This window comes from Gymnoscopelus braueri (assembly GCF_963280865.1).
Source record: "Gymnoscopelus braueri genome assembly, chromosome: 16".
In the NCBI taxonomy this organism is placed as follows: domain Eukaryota; kingdom Metazoa; phylum Chordata; class Actinopteri; order Myctophiformes; family Myctophidae; genus Gymnoscopelus; species Gymnoscopelus braueri.
Window position 1 is genome coordinate 14,995,918 of NC_137616.1, and position 17,623 is coordinate 15,013,540.

The 17,623-nt window shown below is 42.8% G+C and overlaps 1 protein-coding gene across 3 annotated transcripts in view; it reads left to right on the forward strand.

The window, feature by feature from the left end:
- Positions 1 to 15,314, forward strand: part of tab2 (TGF-beta activated kinase 1 (MAP3K7) binding protein 2) — a 51,701-nt gene extending 36,387 nt beyond the window's left edge. The window contains exons 2-8 of one of the 3 annotated variants that reach the window (XM_080453964.1): positions 936 to 1,121; positions 1,798 to 3,487; positions 6,993 to 7,153; positions 8,704 to 8,797; positions 10,655 to 10,744; positions 11,491 to 11,583; positions 13,224 to 15,314. In XM_080453964.1, coding sequence (XP_080310090.1) covers positions 1,020 to 1,121; positions 1,798 to 3,487; positions 6,993 to 7,153; positions 8,704 to 8,797; positions 10,655 to 10,744; positions 11,491 to 11,583; positions 13,224 to 13,363 — 2,370 coding nt within the window. In that variant the 5' untranslated portion in view covers positions 936 to 1,019 and the 3' untranslated portion in view covers positions 13,364 to 15,314. The remainder of the gene's footprint in view (positions 1 to 935; positions 1,122 to 1,797; positions 3,488 to 6,992; positions 7,154 to 8,703; positions 8,798 to 10,654; positions 10,745 to 11,490; positions 11,584 to 13,223) is intronic. The other 2 variants (XM_080453965.1, XM_080453966.1) reach the window with 2 other exon arrangements.
- Positions 15,315 to 17,623: the final 2,309 nt, after the last annotated feature.

Consider the following 17,623-nt stretch of genomic DNA (forward strand, 5'->3'; position numbering starts at 1 on the left):
TGCTTCTGCACTTTTATGTGTGGTATATGTATATAATTACGTATATGTTGGACAGAACTGACACACACACGATGACTTCGATGCTGAAATATCTATTTAAGCTATGCAACCTCTTTGCAAGTAAAGCAGTTATTCTTTACATAGTTTACTTTGGGCATTCCTCGGAACCCCTCTTATGTCCTCTTGTATGTTAGATAAATATTCGGTTTGATCATTGTCTCTCAGTGATGTATAAATAGCCATCGTTTTCACATGGAGCTTATGCTCTTGTACTGCTAATGTGTAATTCACATTACAATTAATGGCTTGTATAGCTTGATGAGAATTCTTTGTAGTTTGTCAGAAAACCTTTTTCTTGTTGCATTTTTCAAATTTTCTAGTGCATCTTTTGTTTTTTTGTGGTATTATCTGCTGCACCCATTTACTTGATGACACAATTTTCCCTGGGGGATCAGTCAATGCACTTTATTTCAGTGGTTCACAAACTGTGTGTCCTGACTCTGAGACAAGTCCAAGCGTGCCTTGGGATTTTGTGACAACCACACATTATTCGTGAAATACTGTATTTACAAATATACAAAAAGTTAAGAATACATTTTAAATGTACTATATCAGTATTTCATGCACACTTATTTCCCAATACAGAGAAATTCTATACAAAAAAAAAGAACTTTCAACCTAGTGTCCCTATTTTGTGCATGTCGTTATAGGCAGAAATTTTAAGATGTATTTAATATTTTCTCACATTTTCAAAAATAGTGAAAATGGCAGATCTACAAGCTCACATGGTGACGCATTGTGCTGGATCAGCTATTTCTGTATTTGACTATTTACTGTATTTTACTCTGCTATTATTTTTACTTGCCGATTGGTGTGCCTTGGGCAGAAAAAGTTTGAAAACCACTGGTTTATCTTATCTCTCTCTCTCTCTACAGAAGATGTTGAGGTTGGGTTGCTGCCACCACTGAGGCTCTCAGTGTGCTGACCAAAGCAAGCAGTCCTGACCTGCTAATACACGAATGGCCCAAGGAAGCCACCAGATTGACACTCAGGTTTTGCATGACCTGCGCCAGAAGTTCCCTGAAGTCCCTGTGGGTGTTGTTTCACAGTGTGTTCTCCAGGTACAGTTGAAGAAATGACTATTTTGACCAATGTTACCCATACTGCAAAAGATGTACCCCTTATATACATTTATATAATGTTTGGACATAAGTCACTAGGGCTGTGAATCTTCTGCTATCTCAAGATTCGATTCCGATTCTTGGGGTCACGATTCCAATTTTCTTTCAAAACAAACGATTGTTTTAATTGAAAACAATTCTCGATTAAAAAAAAGTTTGATTCAAAATCGATTTCCCCAGAACTTGCCACTTTTTTTTTTTTAGAATCGATTCCGAATCGTCCAACATGAGAATCATGATTCGTATTCGAATCGATTTTTTTCCACACCCCTATAAGTCACCCAATAAATACATTTTTCAGAAATGTATTTTAGAAAAAATATATATACCGTATTTATTTTTCTCATCTGTGTGCGGAAGTTAATTATTTTTGTATATGAATCATATAATTTTTCTGTATAGGTAAATGCTGGTTTATTGACTGAGCAATGTTTGGTTTATTCATAATTGTGTTTAGTGTTGATCTTTTTTGTATCATATTGTACCTATAAGGTCTAAATACCGTACCTCATTTCCAAATGAGAAAATACTGCAACCATCAGTAACATATCTAGCCGTATCATACACCACAGTATTTTGAAGTCTGAATGCCCTTTCTCCCCCCCCCCCCCCCCAGAACAACAACAACCTAGACGCCTGCTGTGAGTACCTGTCCCAGGTGAGCCCGGGCTACTTATACAGTGAAGGAGGAAACCTTAACTTCACGGACGACCCCACGTTCATCAGGCTCCGCAATCACATGACCCAGCTGAACCTGGGCCTGCAGACTCAGAATGTGCATGCGGCCTCAGCGCGCGGCGACGGCCTGAGGATGAACGGTAGCAGGACTCTGGCCCACAGCCTGAGCGACGGGCCCCTCCAGACGGGCCAGGCGGCCAACAGTGACTTCTACCAGCAGGAGCCCCAGTCAGCCCCGGCGCAGGTTCCCTCCGGCCTCAATGTCTTTGGTGTGATGGAGCCCACGCGTAAGCCGCAGCCGCCCCAGCACCTGGGACTCCTCGGACTCAAAAGTGGGAACGCGGGCGGCCAGCAGGCGCCCCGCTTCAACCCCATCACCGTCACCCTGGCGCCCAACATCAACACGGGCCGCAATACCCCCACCTCTTTGCACATACACGGCGGGCCCCAGTCGGGCCTGAGCAGTCCTAACTCCATCTACATAAGGCCTTACGTCAGCCAGTCCGGTACGACCCGGCAGAGCCAGCAGCAGGGCCGGGTATATAGCCCCACCTCGCAGCCGCAGCAGCAGATCTACCAGATCTCTCACCCCTCGTCCCTGCCCGGGTCCTGGTCGGGCTCCCAGCATGCTCTGTCCGCTTCTTCACATACCTCACAGCACCAGACCCAGGGCCACCAGACCTCCCACGTCTACATGCCCATCAGCTCCCCCACCAACCCCCAGGCACCCTCCTTCCTCCAGGCTGTGTCGGGAGGCCAGCCGCCCTCCTCTGGCACCTCCTGCTCCTCCTCCGTCATGCCCATGTCCTCCTTCAGCCAGTACAACATCCAGAACATCTCCACTGGCCCGCGGAAGAACCAGATCGAGATCAAACTTGAATCTCCACAAAGGAGCAACTCTACCACCACCACAGCGGTGCTGCGGACGGGCAGCGGGCCGCGCTCCTCGTGCTCCACCTCCTCCTCCTCCTCCTCTTCCTCCTGCCCGTCGTCATCCTCCTCCTCCACCGGGGCCCCCACGGTCCCCAGCACCCCTCTCTCCATCGGGGGCCCAGGCCTGAGCCGCAGCCAGCCCACCGTTTACATCTCCGCCAGCCCGCCCACCGCTGCTACCACGCCTTCCGACGAGGCCGCCATGGCCCCTGTGGGCTCCCGCTCGCACCCCAAGTTTTACATTTCTGCCAACGCCTCCGGTGACGACGGCGGGTGTCGGAACCCCCCCACCGTCTACATCTCATCCAACCCTCCAATGCAAGGCCAATCTGGGGCCAGGAGTTTGGGGGGCCAGGTGAGCATGGGCCCCGCCTACATCCACCACCATCCGCCCAAGTCTCGTGCCTCGTTGGGGGGCCACGGGGGCACTGCGTCTTCGCCGCGCGTGGTCGTGACCCAGCCAAACACCAAGTACACTTTCAAAATCACCGTGTCCCCCAACAAGCCCCCCGCGGTGTCGCCCGGAGTCGTGTCCCCAACTTTTGAGCCCACCAACCTCCTCAGTCTCCCCGCAGACCACCACTTTGCGGAGCCGGACCCCGACCACCTCTCGGATCCACAGTCGGCACAGAGGGAGAGGCCCAGTGAGCCTCGCAGACAAAGCATGGGTTCAGATGACGCAGCCTACACGCAAGGTGAGGCCCACTGTGTATCACAAATATGACTAATTAAATGCAGTTAATTGAACTAATTGATGTAATCAATTATAAAATATAATTGACTTAAATACAATAATCAGTTTTGGGATATAGAAATATACATATATAATTTTCTCAACACTTTGCGGGCTAGATCAGCTGTTTTTGCGTGACACCGTTGTAATAGTAATAGAGCTTAAGTTCAAATCTATTCAAATTGTTTCGCGTTGATGTAAAAAAAAAAATTCTCAGGCATCCGATTGATCAAAAAGATAATTAAAAAATCTAGAATAAAATAATCGATAGTTGCAACCCTATGTTTATTTCCACAAGTGTTAAATACGTTTTTACTTTGGTGTAGGTAAGAATAAATAATTCCTAGTGGTTTTGTTTTGTAAAAATGAAACCAGGTGATTCATAATTTTTTTTCACATGTGACATAGCAGCCATTGCATTGCAAAGTGTCTGGCATTTGCCATCCTATCTTAATGCCATTTTCACAGATCAACAACTGGCATACCTGGCGCCTAGCCAAACCTACTCTAGATAACAACTAGAAGTCGTAACTTAGAACACACAGACACAGTGAAAAAATGCTCCCCAAAAGATTGTTTACACTACGAATCATCTTCAAAAAAAGTCATCAAACATCTGGGTTTTACTGTCTGCTACACAGACTATTGGTTGTTTAGCAAATGTCAAGTGGCTGAAGAGTCCACTTCCTCTCCAATCTTCCACAGTACAATGGTTTAAGAGGCTGCATAGACCCTTTTTAGAGACGTTTGGTTGTTACAATAAATAACGGTATACATTTTTGTCTACCAGCAGTTGGCCTTAAATGCTTTTTCCACAGCATCCTGCCAAGAAAGTAATTTTACTATAAAGCACGCTTTATGTCATTTTCAAAGTTGGTTTCCATAATATTGGCCATAAAGCATTTCTTCAGCCAAACTGTGTATACTCGCTGTCATTAAACTTCAGTCAACGTTGAAACGCTGCTCCACTGCAAACTAATCCACTGGGAGAGATAAAAGCTAAGGTGACTCGCCCAGGGAGGGACGTTGAGATGACGGGGGAGTGAGTAAATGCTGTGTTTGCACCGACAGCCTTTAAGAAGGGGCCGTATGCTGTAGCGTGACTCAAACTCATCTTAGCACAGTGGCGTTTCCTTTTTTGGACTTTTGACTGCATTACATTGTGAGTCACTGGCTGTGGCCCTCAACGCTACACTGACTACTGCCATGCGAGGCTTCTCCCCGTGGCCTACTTCTGCCGACCCTCATCAGTTTAATTTCACTCCAAAGAGGCTTTATTGACATTGACAACAAACATTGTTGCATTGCCAAAGCACAAATGTGAAACGCATTGCTGATTCGTCTCAATTCGGTGTGGTAGAGTTGACCCATAACAATTGAATTTGCCTCCACGAAAGTCCCTGGGCATGATGAGATCAATCTTACGACTTGCCAGAGCTTAAGTGCAAAACACATTTCGTATTGTGTAGAAATTTGGATAAATCTTCATCACTTCGATTACAGTGCAATTCTTGCTTTTATTTGGAATGTCATTGTTCCATTATCTGAACTTAAGTAGAAATAAATTACCCAGTACATCAACAATCAACATATGTATGCAATTTAGTAATAGAATCACAAACATTTTATTTATTAATTAAAACATGTTTTAGGCCGTTTAAACTTTCTATAGAGACACAGGACAGTGTAGTGACACAGGAAAGGTGTAGAGAGATAGGAAGGATCACACACTATCGGGCATGTACTGCAGGTAGCTACAGTACATAACATAATCTTATAGCCAGGCTACATATTTCCCATAATTCCACTTAACTGTCCGTTAGGTTTGGGAATTCATTCCATTGTTATCTGTCTTGCGCAAGTCTTGTCTGTCTCACATGACACAGCAGGCAGAGTGGGTAGGGCCTGGAGTGGTGGAGGAGCATATTTACATTTTAGGAATATGGCCACTAGCCAGGCAGACGTGCATTGAGTGAGCCGCCGTAGGTGTCTTGCCAAGGGGGACACGCACGGATTAAAGTTCTCAGTCGCCACGACTGATTTCAGTCATTTGGAAAGCATGTTGTGTCGCGCACCGAAAATAGCCGATCTGCAATCGACTACTTTCGGTTATTAGTTATTTTAAGACGAAAGAGTATTTGAAGTGGTACAAACAAGCAATAGAATACATGTTCAGAAGCATCTTCCATAAACCCTAATGATCTCTCGGATATTTCATAAAAGCAAAGGTTAAAGCCTCAATCTGCAATCTGCAACAGCAGGAACGTAGGTTTAGAACGACAATACCTAAATATAGTTATTCTACATATTGCTTTAATTGTTTAGGAAACGGCTAATTTCATGCTGTTTCACAAATCACAGATTAGGACTTGGCCTGACAATCATTAATGAGATTTTATTTTTGCTTTATCCTTTATCCTTTATCCTAGCTGGCTGCTGGGATCGAACTTACCCCTTATGGCATAAACACTTCAACAACTCAAAAAATGTATAATAAAATAAAATGGCATCTGTTTGGCGAGTGCATATAGGGGGGGATGCTGTTTTTTGTTGATTAACCGCTTAAAACCTTTTAACCTACTTAGTTGACAGGGGAGCCCAGAGCCCTATACTTCCCCCTCCAAATCTTTTCGTCAGAAATGGCCAATCTCAATCAAAGTAGATCGGCTATTTTCGCCGAATGTTCGGCCCCATAATAGGGACACTTGGGTTCATCTGGTTAACGCGTGCGAGTGTGTGTGTGCGTGTGCCTGCGCGTGTGTGCTTGTGTGTGTATGTCGGGGGCGTTATTACCTGTCAACACACACAAGAATTATGGCATACAGGTACTGTATAGACTTGTAAGCATCTGTACATTTATCTGTAGCCATAGTATCCTGTACTATACACTATGTACTAGACCAGAATTTGCCTCAAGCAACCTGCTAACTGCGATCAATTTCAGCTCCTCTGCACGACCACACAATAGGTGTTGAAATGAGGGCCGATAGGAGGTGGTGAGGAATCTGCGTGAGCCTGATATAGTTCCCCTTTCCTTCTCGACACAAAGTCGCTTTCACACAGAGGAATAATGACTCAGAACTGGTTTGATTGCTCCGTGCGGCCATTAGCGTTTTGGGTTATCTGATAAGTCTGTCACCGTACCTGCGGCAATGTGCCACTCATTTCTCTGCATTTTGAATTGAATATTGTTTTGGATTGTCGGGAAAGTTTCTCCGTTACACATCCTTTCCTGTTTAGATCCTGCTTTTGCACTTAAACAGTCTGTCTGTTTAGGAGACTTGCCTTATTGTGGTGTTGGTGGAGCAAGAAAATAATGGCAAATTATGTATTTCTTCTTGTCTAGCAGTGCTGCCCTGTGCCAATGGTTCACTGCTGAATGAATGCAGAAGAGAGACAAAACAATGGTTGACTGTATTGTGTGTGTGTGTGTGTGTGTCTGTGTGTGTATTCCTCTTTGTTTCCAGCTTTGCTGGTGCATCAGAAAGCCCGCATGGATCGGCTTTGGCATGAGCTGGAGCTGAAGAAGAGGAAGCTGGAGAAGCTAAAAGAGGAAGTCAACGAGATGGAGAATGACCTCACCAGGCGGCGGCTACAGAGATCCAACTCCGCCTCCCAAATTCCTTCGGTGAGCCTCCTCCTTACGGGAACATCAAGTGATCTCCATTCAGTGACAGCTTGATGAGCATGAATTCACCGCAGGGTTTGAATATCAAAATAAGGTCTTGCACACAGCATGGAAAATGTGTAGGAACCAAAAATGGTGCTTTTCCCTGGATTACTTTATTTTATATACCTTTTCCCCCCCCCTTTAAAATCACATGCCCCCTCAACAGGATTTAATCAACAGCTTTAGTTGCGACTAGGAATCCTAAGTGTAAACATTCAACATTCAGACATGTTTTCTGACTCTTGTTATCCATAATTGCAAACAGGCAAAGACACTCATTGACAAATACAAAGCAGAAGACAGAAAATTATATTATCTGGATCACATTGCCTTGGCTTGTATGTGTATTAGAAGCTCTGTAGAGAGATTTCCCCCTTATGGAACATCAGCCCTCCTGCTGCAGTGAGTAGGTCACATTAGGGGTTGTTTACGATTTATTTAAAGGATGAATGTTCCATATTTTTAGACCATGCACCTACATAGACATCGACAGCACTATTAGAGTGCCAGGGTCACGTTACAATTTAGTTTGGAGCTGTGCGGCGGATTTTTCACCTACGTGCGGGGAAACAATGACGACCGCGAAGAGGGGGGCCTTCGGTGAAAAAATAAATGAGAAACCGCACGTCTTTTCTTATGCATTTCAAACCGTGTTTACATTAAGCTCACAGCTGCAGGTTTGTTGAAATCTGTTGGAGGGCCAAATGAAGTGTTGCTCTTTAGTTTTTGTTGAATCAGCTGGTTTTGTTGGCTATTAGTGTTTCAGTCAACAGAGGGGAGAGAGGGGCAGCAGAAGGCTAATTGGCCACTGAGCTCAGTAGCTCTGTGGGCTGGTGTTATTTATTGAATCCAGGCATCTCTGTAGGTCAGCACACCTCATGGTGCAGCCACCTACAGCTTCGTATCACGCACAGTAAACTTTCAAATGAACTTCACTCACTTTCATACTTTTCTCTTTTTTTTCAAAATCCTCCTATAGGGAATGAAAGCGTATTTCAATCCGACATTCTGCAATTTTGGTATGGAGATATCGATGATTTTGTTGATGGGTATGTTTTTTTATAGCTGAGATTATCACCATGGTCTATATGACCTGGTGCATCTGCAGACACTACTCAACCAATCAGAATGAATATAATCTAGTTGTAATCATGGATATCATCAGGTTTGATTTGCTGGGGGGATGGGGGGAATCCATGCCTCTTCTTTTGATATCCACCTCTCCTCATTCATTTTTATTAATGTTGGGGATATGTTTTAGTCCTGCTTCTGGTCTCACTGAATGAAATGTATGCATTTCCTTTTTTCTGAGCATCATCTGTTTTTACGTCTGGACAATCCCGTCCAGGACGGGCTTCAGACGCGCTTCCTGCAGGAGACTTGGCTCAGATCTAAACCCATTTGATTTGGCGTTGGGGACCTTCCTTTTGTCTAGTGTTGTTTATACTGATAATAATGGTGCAACCCAGACAGTCAGTTGATTATGATCCTGTTTCATTCTCTCTCAGATTGAGGAGATGCAGCAGTTGCGATGCAAAAACAGAATACTGCAGATCGACATTGACTGTCTAACCAAAGAAATTGATCTTCTTCAAACACGAGGTAGGAGACCAGACTTATCTTGTGATTGTGTGTAGTTATGAGTGACTTTGCTTATTCCTCATTGTGTGTATAACATAATGATAATATAACATAAGAGTAAATTGCTACCATGTCAATATAGTCAATAGTGTTGGGTGTACCAGCAACCTTTTTATACTGTGGTTGGATACACTTTAAACAATTCTAATCATGTGGATCTCTTGATCCACATAGGAACAGCATGGTTCAAACGTGGATCTCGGATGTGTGTGAGATTGATTGATTGAATACTTTATTTAGACAAATGTTTTCATGTCATTTGTCATTTTGGGAAATGTTAACGACACAAGGTACAGTCAGACATATGAGCTAAAAGGATAACGCAACAAAGTCCTGGATTAGCTCTAGACGCGCAGACCCTCTTCTATAAATCATAGTGGGAGGATATGAGAAATAATAATAGGCCAAAATCAGCTCTCTGATTCCGCTCTGACCCTCTCGCATCCCCATCAGCGCATGCAGTCAAGGTGCTGCCATTGTACTGCTAACTGCCATTAGTTTCCTGAATTGCATCCTGTTGCTGGTTGCTAACGAGGGATTTATTGGCCCTCTGGCAGCACTCTGCTGCTAACAGACGCTCACACACCAGTCCAGCGGTCACACAGGTGACGGAAGGAAAGCGCTGGTAAATAAATGAATTGTCCTTTTGCGCTGAAGGCAAGAGAACCACACGGCGGCCTGGAACTCTGTCTATACATGCCGTTTAACCACTTAACTGTAAGCCCCGTATATTTAATCGTACGACCAATAGCAAAACATAGCATATCTACAAGCTGACAAGGCCTTGCATCACGATGTGTTGTGAGCTTGTAGATCTGCTATTTTTGAAAGTTTTGACATTTTTGGAACATTATTGCCTATAAGGACATGCCAAAAATATGGACGCTAGGTTGAAAGTGGTCCTAATGCAAATGGGGGACCAGTCCGTGCTTGAGCATAAATGGAAAGGTTTAAATGGTGGTCATGTGAAGCTTGGTGGTTTGACCATGGCGCCATAACACAGTCAGGATTACAGCTTTGGTTTTCAGTAGTGACACAAATGTTGTGTCCACCTGATTACACTTCATTGTATGCTTTCCTGGTGCTTTTTTTCATTTAAATTTGACTGTCCTTTTTCAATCGGGGTGCATTAGAGCCTATGTGTGCCGTGGTATGCGCTTTAACCGCTAGGCCATCAGCGCCTCCAATATAATTAAACAATAACAATAAATAAAAATCTGAAGAAATAGTAAAACATTTTTATAAAAGTTAAATGAATATAAGCTTTTCTGGTGCCTTTCATAAATTATGATGTACAATATGAGTGATATTCTTTGAATTTATATGTCGGGTGTATAGATAAAGCTCATTGGCACTTATTTACTATAGATGTAATGTTTGTTACGGCTTCAGCATACTGCTTGAGGGAACTAACTTCAGCGAGGTCCTAGGAACAAAATGACTTGATTGTGGGTAAAACCAACAAACACGTTGCCTTGCCTGAGGTGTAAACGGCACTTCTTGCACCTCCAAGATTTTCTAACTAGCCAAAGCTTTAGCCAGCTTTACACTGTTTTTAAACGGACCACCCTCATTTGGCTTTTCATCATTAAGTTTAGAGTATTTACTGATTCTTTTCAGATTTTTGTCACACATTTGACATGTTTTCTTGTGTGTTACTGATGATGAAGCTTTACAGCCGTGATACATTTTGACAGTATGTGATGTCTGCAGTTTATAGCAATACAGCGTAAAACAAAAAATGTAATACAAATGTTTGTCCGCTATTTACGAGGTACAATGTGAACTGTAGATTCTTCTGCTTTTCATCTGTTACAGGACCACACTTTAACCCCAGTGCAATCCATAACTTTTACGACAACATTGGATTCCTAGGTCCAGTCCCACCCAAACCGACATTATCTGTTGGTAAGTTTAGTAAAGGAAGCATGGGGGTTGCTGGACATCACTTTCTCCTTGCTGTACGCCTCGGGCGGTCTGTACTGACTGGCTTTATTTTCATTTGTTCTTTTTTGAATTCTTGCAGCATGCTCAGGTTTTCAGATTTCATATTTAAAACCATAATGACATTATGTACTTCAACCTTGAAGCCGATTGTCTTATACACATGCTTATTCATCCAATCTGCCATGTTACATTTCACGGCATGTAGGGGTGCAACAGTTAATCAAACTAATCGATTTGATCATTTAAAAAACAATACAGTAGAAATATACCCCAAATAGCAAATCTACAAGCTCACAACAGTTGTGAGCTTGTACATCACCTATTTTCTCTATTTTTGTGGACACTGTTGTACTACAAAGTATAAAATAGGGCTGAAGTGGTTAATCATAGTAATCGATTTATTCAAGTTTTTTTTATTCCTTGATATAAATATATATATATACAGTATATGTATTTTTTTGTTTTTAATCCTCCTTGATTATTGGATTAATTGAAAAAGTAATCTATAGAATAATTGCTAAGCAAATAATCGATTATTGCAGCCCTACTTGTATGTCGGCCACCTCTGCACTTCTCATTTTTCTCCCCTTCTTGTCATCTACACTGCCATCGTCTGTCCGTCCCTTTCTCTGTGTGTGTGTGTGTGTGTGTGTGTGTGTGTGTGTGTGTGTGTGTGTGTGTGTGTGTGGGACGGTGGGAGGTTGCAGGCATGGGGCCTGAAAAGAGGGGATGTCGACATACTGTCGCCTCTGAGGTCCTGATGGAGCCCTCTCCTAGCGTGACCCCTCCTCTGCCACAGGGTTGGTAGCTCTGTCCCTATGCAGTCAAATCTGGAGTGTTAAGCCTAATCTATGATCCGTTGCACAATGGTGTTGCACGCCAAGAACGGCCGAGAATAGCAGACTATTCGGCTATATACTGTAGGTCGGCTATTCTTGGCGCACGACACCATAGCATGACGAAGTATGAATCTTTAATTTAACGAATCCACCAGATTCGCATCCGTGCATTATTGCACATGATGATGTTTTCTTTTTGTTTTAAAATAAAACTGGTTAGTGGAATACTGGTTATATGCTAAATGTATGACTTGATTTAACTTGATTCATCCTACAATGTTGATTTTCTAGGTTTAAAAACATTAAAATATGGTGCTATGATGCAGTTATTTTGCATATACAATGTATTTATATGAGAATATGCTTGTGGACACCCCAGTTTTTCCACCCAGTGTGAAAACATTTTGCTTCACGTCCGCGAACGTTGCAACTGTGCACAGCTAGCCTCGCGTGGCCAGACAATATCACACGACACACTGCTAAAGTGCAATGCAATTTTGCAAAGGCAGATTCGTCTGGAACCAGGCTAGTGCGCAGCCAGTTTGAACCGCTGCATCCATTGCTCTTATCCGTGCACTTGTACATCTAGTGGTTTAGGGATCTGGGTTTACTGTTCCCATTCCCCTTCTTCCCTCTCCACTCCTCTCCCTCTTTCTTCCTCTGTGTCCATCAGCCATGCATGCACCTTTTCTGAACGTTTTTATTTACCATTTGGTTGCATGTGATTGCAAAAGTGATTTTCAGAATTAGCTGAATATTAAGATGTTATACAGTATGTATATAGTGTTCTATTTAATATTTTTCTTTTTATTATTAAATGCATGTGAAAACGCCATTTCAAGATTAAGCTGACAAATTGTATCATTGATCATTTGTAATATTGTGTTATATCTGATGATTACCCCTTCAGTACTATATTACTTAATTGTACGACGAATTAACCACTTCTGACCATTATGAGCTTGAAGATTGGCTATTTCCTCTATTCTTGAAATCTTTGAAAATGTTAACATTATTTGAAATCAAATTAAAATTGCACAAAATATTGATGCCACGTTGAAAGTGGTTAAAGCCATGAAAGATATTGAGCAAGACCAAGCGCAGGGGAACAGTATTCCAAATTCTTGAATAAGAATGAATTGTTCCCCTTATTCCGCCCCTTGTGTAAGGTTTCCTCTCTGGGAGATTTTCTCCCGCTTGACAGTGGGCACACTGCCAATCCTGTCTCCCAGGGTTCCATTTGTTGGGGAGATATCCATGCCTCTGCTTTTGATATCCCCCTCATTCCCCTGGTCATTCATTTTTGTCTCCAGTGTGGATATGTTTGCTTCTGGTCAGACTACATGCATTTCCTTTTTGGGAAATGTAGACATTTGATATTTATATTTGATAATATCACAATTTAATTAAAAATGTAACGTTAACCACATTAACCCTGACGTCCCTAATGCGTCCCCAACGTGTCGCATCGCGGAGCTTGTAGATTGGCCATCTGTTGTACAAAGAAGAATATAGGGCTGAAGTGTTTGAGAAAATGTCCCCTGCCTCTGTGTATGTGTTTTAGGTTTTTTTCTAACAAAAAGCTCTCCTCCCCTGTACAGAGTCGAGCAGTAAGAACGCCAAGCGCGTAGCAGACCAGGAGGACGACGAGGGCACGCAGTGGAGCTGCACGGCCTGCACCTTCCTGAACCACCCTGCCCTCAACCGCTGTGAACAGTGCGAGTTCCCACGGCACTTCTGAGCCAACAGCAAGACCGCCAAGCCTACCCAACCCACACCGCCAACCAACCAACAAACCCAGCCCTACCTACCTACTGCAATCCCCTCTGGATGCCTTTCCACCCGGACTGAATGACTAGATTAGCGAGAGAAAAAAAGGACCCTTTTGTTTTTATTGTATGAAAAATACTAGAAAAAGGTTTGAGGGAACTGTGAGGGAGACTCATGGAGCGACCCGTTTTCCCTTTTTGTGATCCACACATACACACACACAGCCTGCAGTATCTCTGAGGTTTGTAGAATGCTGTCCACTGAAGGCTGGATTGGATAGCGTTTACAGCTCTCCTAAAGCTGGCCAAGTCGGATGATACCTCACCTCGAGAAGACTCGTGATCGTGTGGGGTCACTTCCTCCCCCCTCCCCTTCCTTGCTCGTCGACGGGCGACCTTTAACTCCCGGGGATACCTCGCTGCTTCCATTTACAGTATTATGAGTGGTGCCCGGAAGTGTGATGGGCCGACGCACGTACACACACACACACACCCACACACACACACACACGTACACACACACACACACACACACACACACACACACACGTGTATACACACACACACACACGCACATACATACAGCACATGCATTCATACATATGCGCACAGATAACACACGTGCAACCAACTAAGGCACCAATGTGCCTTTGCTGAAAAAATGAAAAAAAATCTTCTGTGGTGGCGTGATCAGGAATGGGAACTACGGTTGGCCACCGCTCTACGTCTGAAGGGAAAAAAACCAAAAACGATCAGACTACTTGTAGACTTTTTTTTTTTTTTAAGTTTGGTTGCTGTTTTCTTTTTCTTCTAGAGGATGTCATGGGGGAACTAGCAGTGTTACTGCCACTAAAACTCATCTCTGGTCTCCCCCCCCCCCCACAATCCCACCCCAACATCCCCCTTAGTATCCCTTGTCAGTCTGTGTCTCTTCGATCGTGAGTTTATAAAACTAAAAAAAGGTAAAAATGGAAACTAAATTGCATGCTTTGTGTACAGTACACGGAGGGAAGAAGAATTTGCCCTGAGCTTTTTACTGTACATAATTTCGAATGTGCCTTTAAAAAAAGAAAATGACAAAAAAAAACGCCTTGTTCCTCACACTATGAATCACTTCTATTTCCTTGTAAGTATAGCTTTATAGACTTTATTAACTATTGTTTCTTTTTTTTGTGTTTTCATTTCTTCTCTCTCTCTTTCAAACAAATAAGCACCGTGTCCCTTTTTAAGCTTTTTACTTGATTTCTGTGAGAGTTTGGGAAGCATTGCAAAAATAAATAAAAGAGGCGAGAGGAGCAAAACAGTAAATCGAAACCGTTACAGCCGTCACAAAGCTATGTTGTCTGCATCGGTCTGTTCGCCGCTTGTGTAAATGCCGAATTTCCTGTACGATCTGCAGAGTAAAAAGATGGAGGTTTTCTTTTTTTATTGTTGTAAGTTTTTTTTGCAGGATGCCAAAGATCTTGTGACCGTTTGAGGGTAAAAACAAACTACAAAAATTACAAACTGCCATCTGACAACTGGAATGTAGGTTTATTTCTTGGGGGATATCTACACCTCAGTGCCAAGAAGAGATGCATGATTTTTTTTTTTTCTTCACTGCATTACATCCTAAAACTCGCATCAAATCAGACTGACTTGAGAGTTGGATGTAAGATTGAATCAAAGGATTTTTTTCCAGGTCTCCCTCTATGGTTAGTTGGACTGAAAAGTGAAACGTTTCTTTATAGGGATTTCATGATCCAAGTAGATGCTATGCTGTCCGAAATTTGGGGTTTCATCAGTGTACCAAGAGATCAAAGTGAATATGTTAAAATGTTTTTTAAGTATTCCTGTTCCCAATTGAAGCAAAAGAAAATATATTTATATATGTCATGTGCCTTATATTCACCAGGTCAGAATTGTATTAGATCTCCCATCCAGACGAGGCAAAAAAAAAAAAAAGAAAAGCATTTGGCAACCCCTCCCATTATGCCAGCCTGTGCATCTTTGCAGTCCCTCACCCTGCTGCTGACTTGCCCCTTCCCCTATTCCTGCCCTGCATACTCCAGCCGAAAAGTTGTGTTCAGTTGGACTCTCTGCCAACTCCCATCTTTCCGGAAGCCAACCAATCCACCGCCTGTGCCCATGTGCACCCCCGTCCTGTTCTGCAGCAAGAGTTTGGTCTGCAACAATGTCACTTAATGTCGGCTGTTTCGCCAACTCCTGCAAGCTGCTCCATGTTTTCAGCCACTGCGGCAGCACCCACGGCCAGGCTTCCTGACCCCTAACACCCCATCAAGCCCTGTAAGACTACCAAGCACAACTTGTTTAACCACATGAACCCTGCCGTACCTATTCTGGGGTGAGCATTCTGTGAAAATGGCCCATCTGTAAGCTTGTAGATTGGCTATTTTCGGCAAAGACATTTGTGTGCAGAGGGGGGAAAAGGAGCGGGCCAAGGATAGAGCCCTGGGGGACCCTGGTCAACTAAGTATTTAGGGTTTTAAGTGGTTAATCTTTTTATTTGGCTTATTGTCCTCTTATAAGCATTTATTGGTGAGGATGGTTCAAAAAGTTTACTTTATTGAGATTACTTCACCTTAGCTGTGGAATACTTACTCTGTGAATTTGTTCACATTTTGTAAAATGTTGCCTTACATTAGTGCCTTAGAATTGTATTGATAATCTTTGCTGTCACAAATCAAAGTGCCATTTTTTTTAAAGAAAACCTTAGTATTGTTTAAATCCAATTAAAGTAGAAAATGAATTTGTAGTTGTCTCTTAAGCACTTATGCCATACTTTTCCTTTTTAAGCCCAAAGAAACCCAGTTTTCAGCTTTTGTCTGCACCTTGGTGTGAAGAGGTGGTTCATACATGTTTTATTAAATGGAAAAAAACAAAACAAATTTGGGTATCTAAAGTGTTTTTGATTTTATCTGGGAAAACTGTCTTTGTAACAGATAAGTTATTTGTAATAATAATAATTTAAAAAAATCTATTCTGATTATTTCCCCTCCCCCTGCATTTCGGTGCAACCTGTTGTAATTGCACCAGCAGATGGTGATCAAGAGCCACGTCATTGAGAAAAAGGCACAGGTGGAAGCTTGATTGACAAGTGGAGTCAAGTGATCAGTGAATTCTGCAGTATTTGTTTTATACTATACTATCTTCTGGTAGTTTTAGTCTCTATTATACTGTCTGGCCATGACGGTCAATTCTACAAGCCACTTTGACAGGTACTGTACAACACCTCAGCTCAATTTGTTTTAAAATCTTTAGTAGTTGAACAAAAATTCCTAACATTTTTGAAAAAACTTTATTTGATTTTATTTTCAACAGCAGAACTTTTGTGATAAATAAGTAAATTGGGTGTTAAATATCTAGTGCAAGTGCAGTGATTCCAACTCAGCCAGGAAAAGGGATTTGTAACTTCTCAGCAACAATGGAGGCAGGGAGATTTGGGCTAGTTTGTCATGTAGCTGGCTGGCTATTGTCTGACATACTGGTTGTCTATCATTCATTTAAACCTGGGGGAAAGTGACATCACACCAGGAACTAGATCGGATTTCTAAATATGTTTGTCATGACAACTAGAGGGAGAGTTTTTCAAGGGGTGTTAAATGTAACTATATTAACACAGTGGTTCTCAAAGTGGGGTCAGGGACACCCGAGTGGACCCTTTATAGCTCTGTAACTATGAGAGTGTTATGATGTTTCCATTTGTACACTCACTCATGGGGGTCTTTGAAATTAAAAAAGGTTTCGGAAGGTTTCAGAACCACTGCACTAACTGATATTTGTTTACTTAGTCTTAGTCTTAGATCAGTCTCAACATGGGGTCCGTGGAACCCCAGGGGTCCTTGAGGGGGTTCGAACCCCCTCAAGGACCCCTGGGGTTTTAACTATCACTTGTTTCACCTGGGCAGGGATCCCTGCCCAGGTGAAACAAGTGATAGTTAAAACTTTACCATTAGGCCTATTTCATAATTTACTATTACAATTGGGTACAATAGGCTCTGTGCATAACTGTAGTCCAACGTTCCAGAAGGTGGCTTTGTTTTCTGTTCTTTGATTTGATGATAGCTTGATTCATAATTGGCTTGGCAGACGGCAGCAGATTTGAACTGGAACCACAAGGTGTCCTGTGTTTCCTGTCCAAACCTGATGAGCCGAGCCAATCAAACAAAGCTGTGGGAAAATGAGCAGGAACAGGAAATGGGGATGGCACCCTCTGGAAACTGGAAATACTA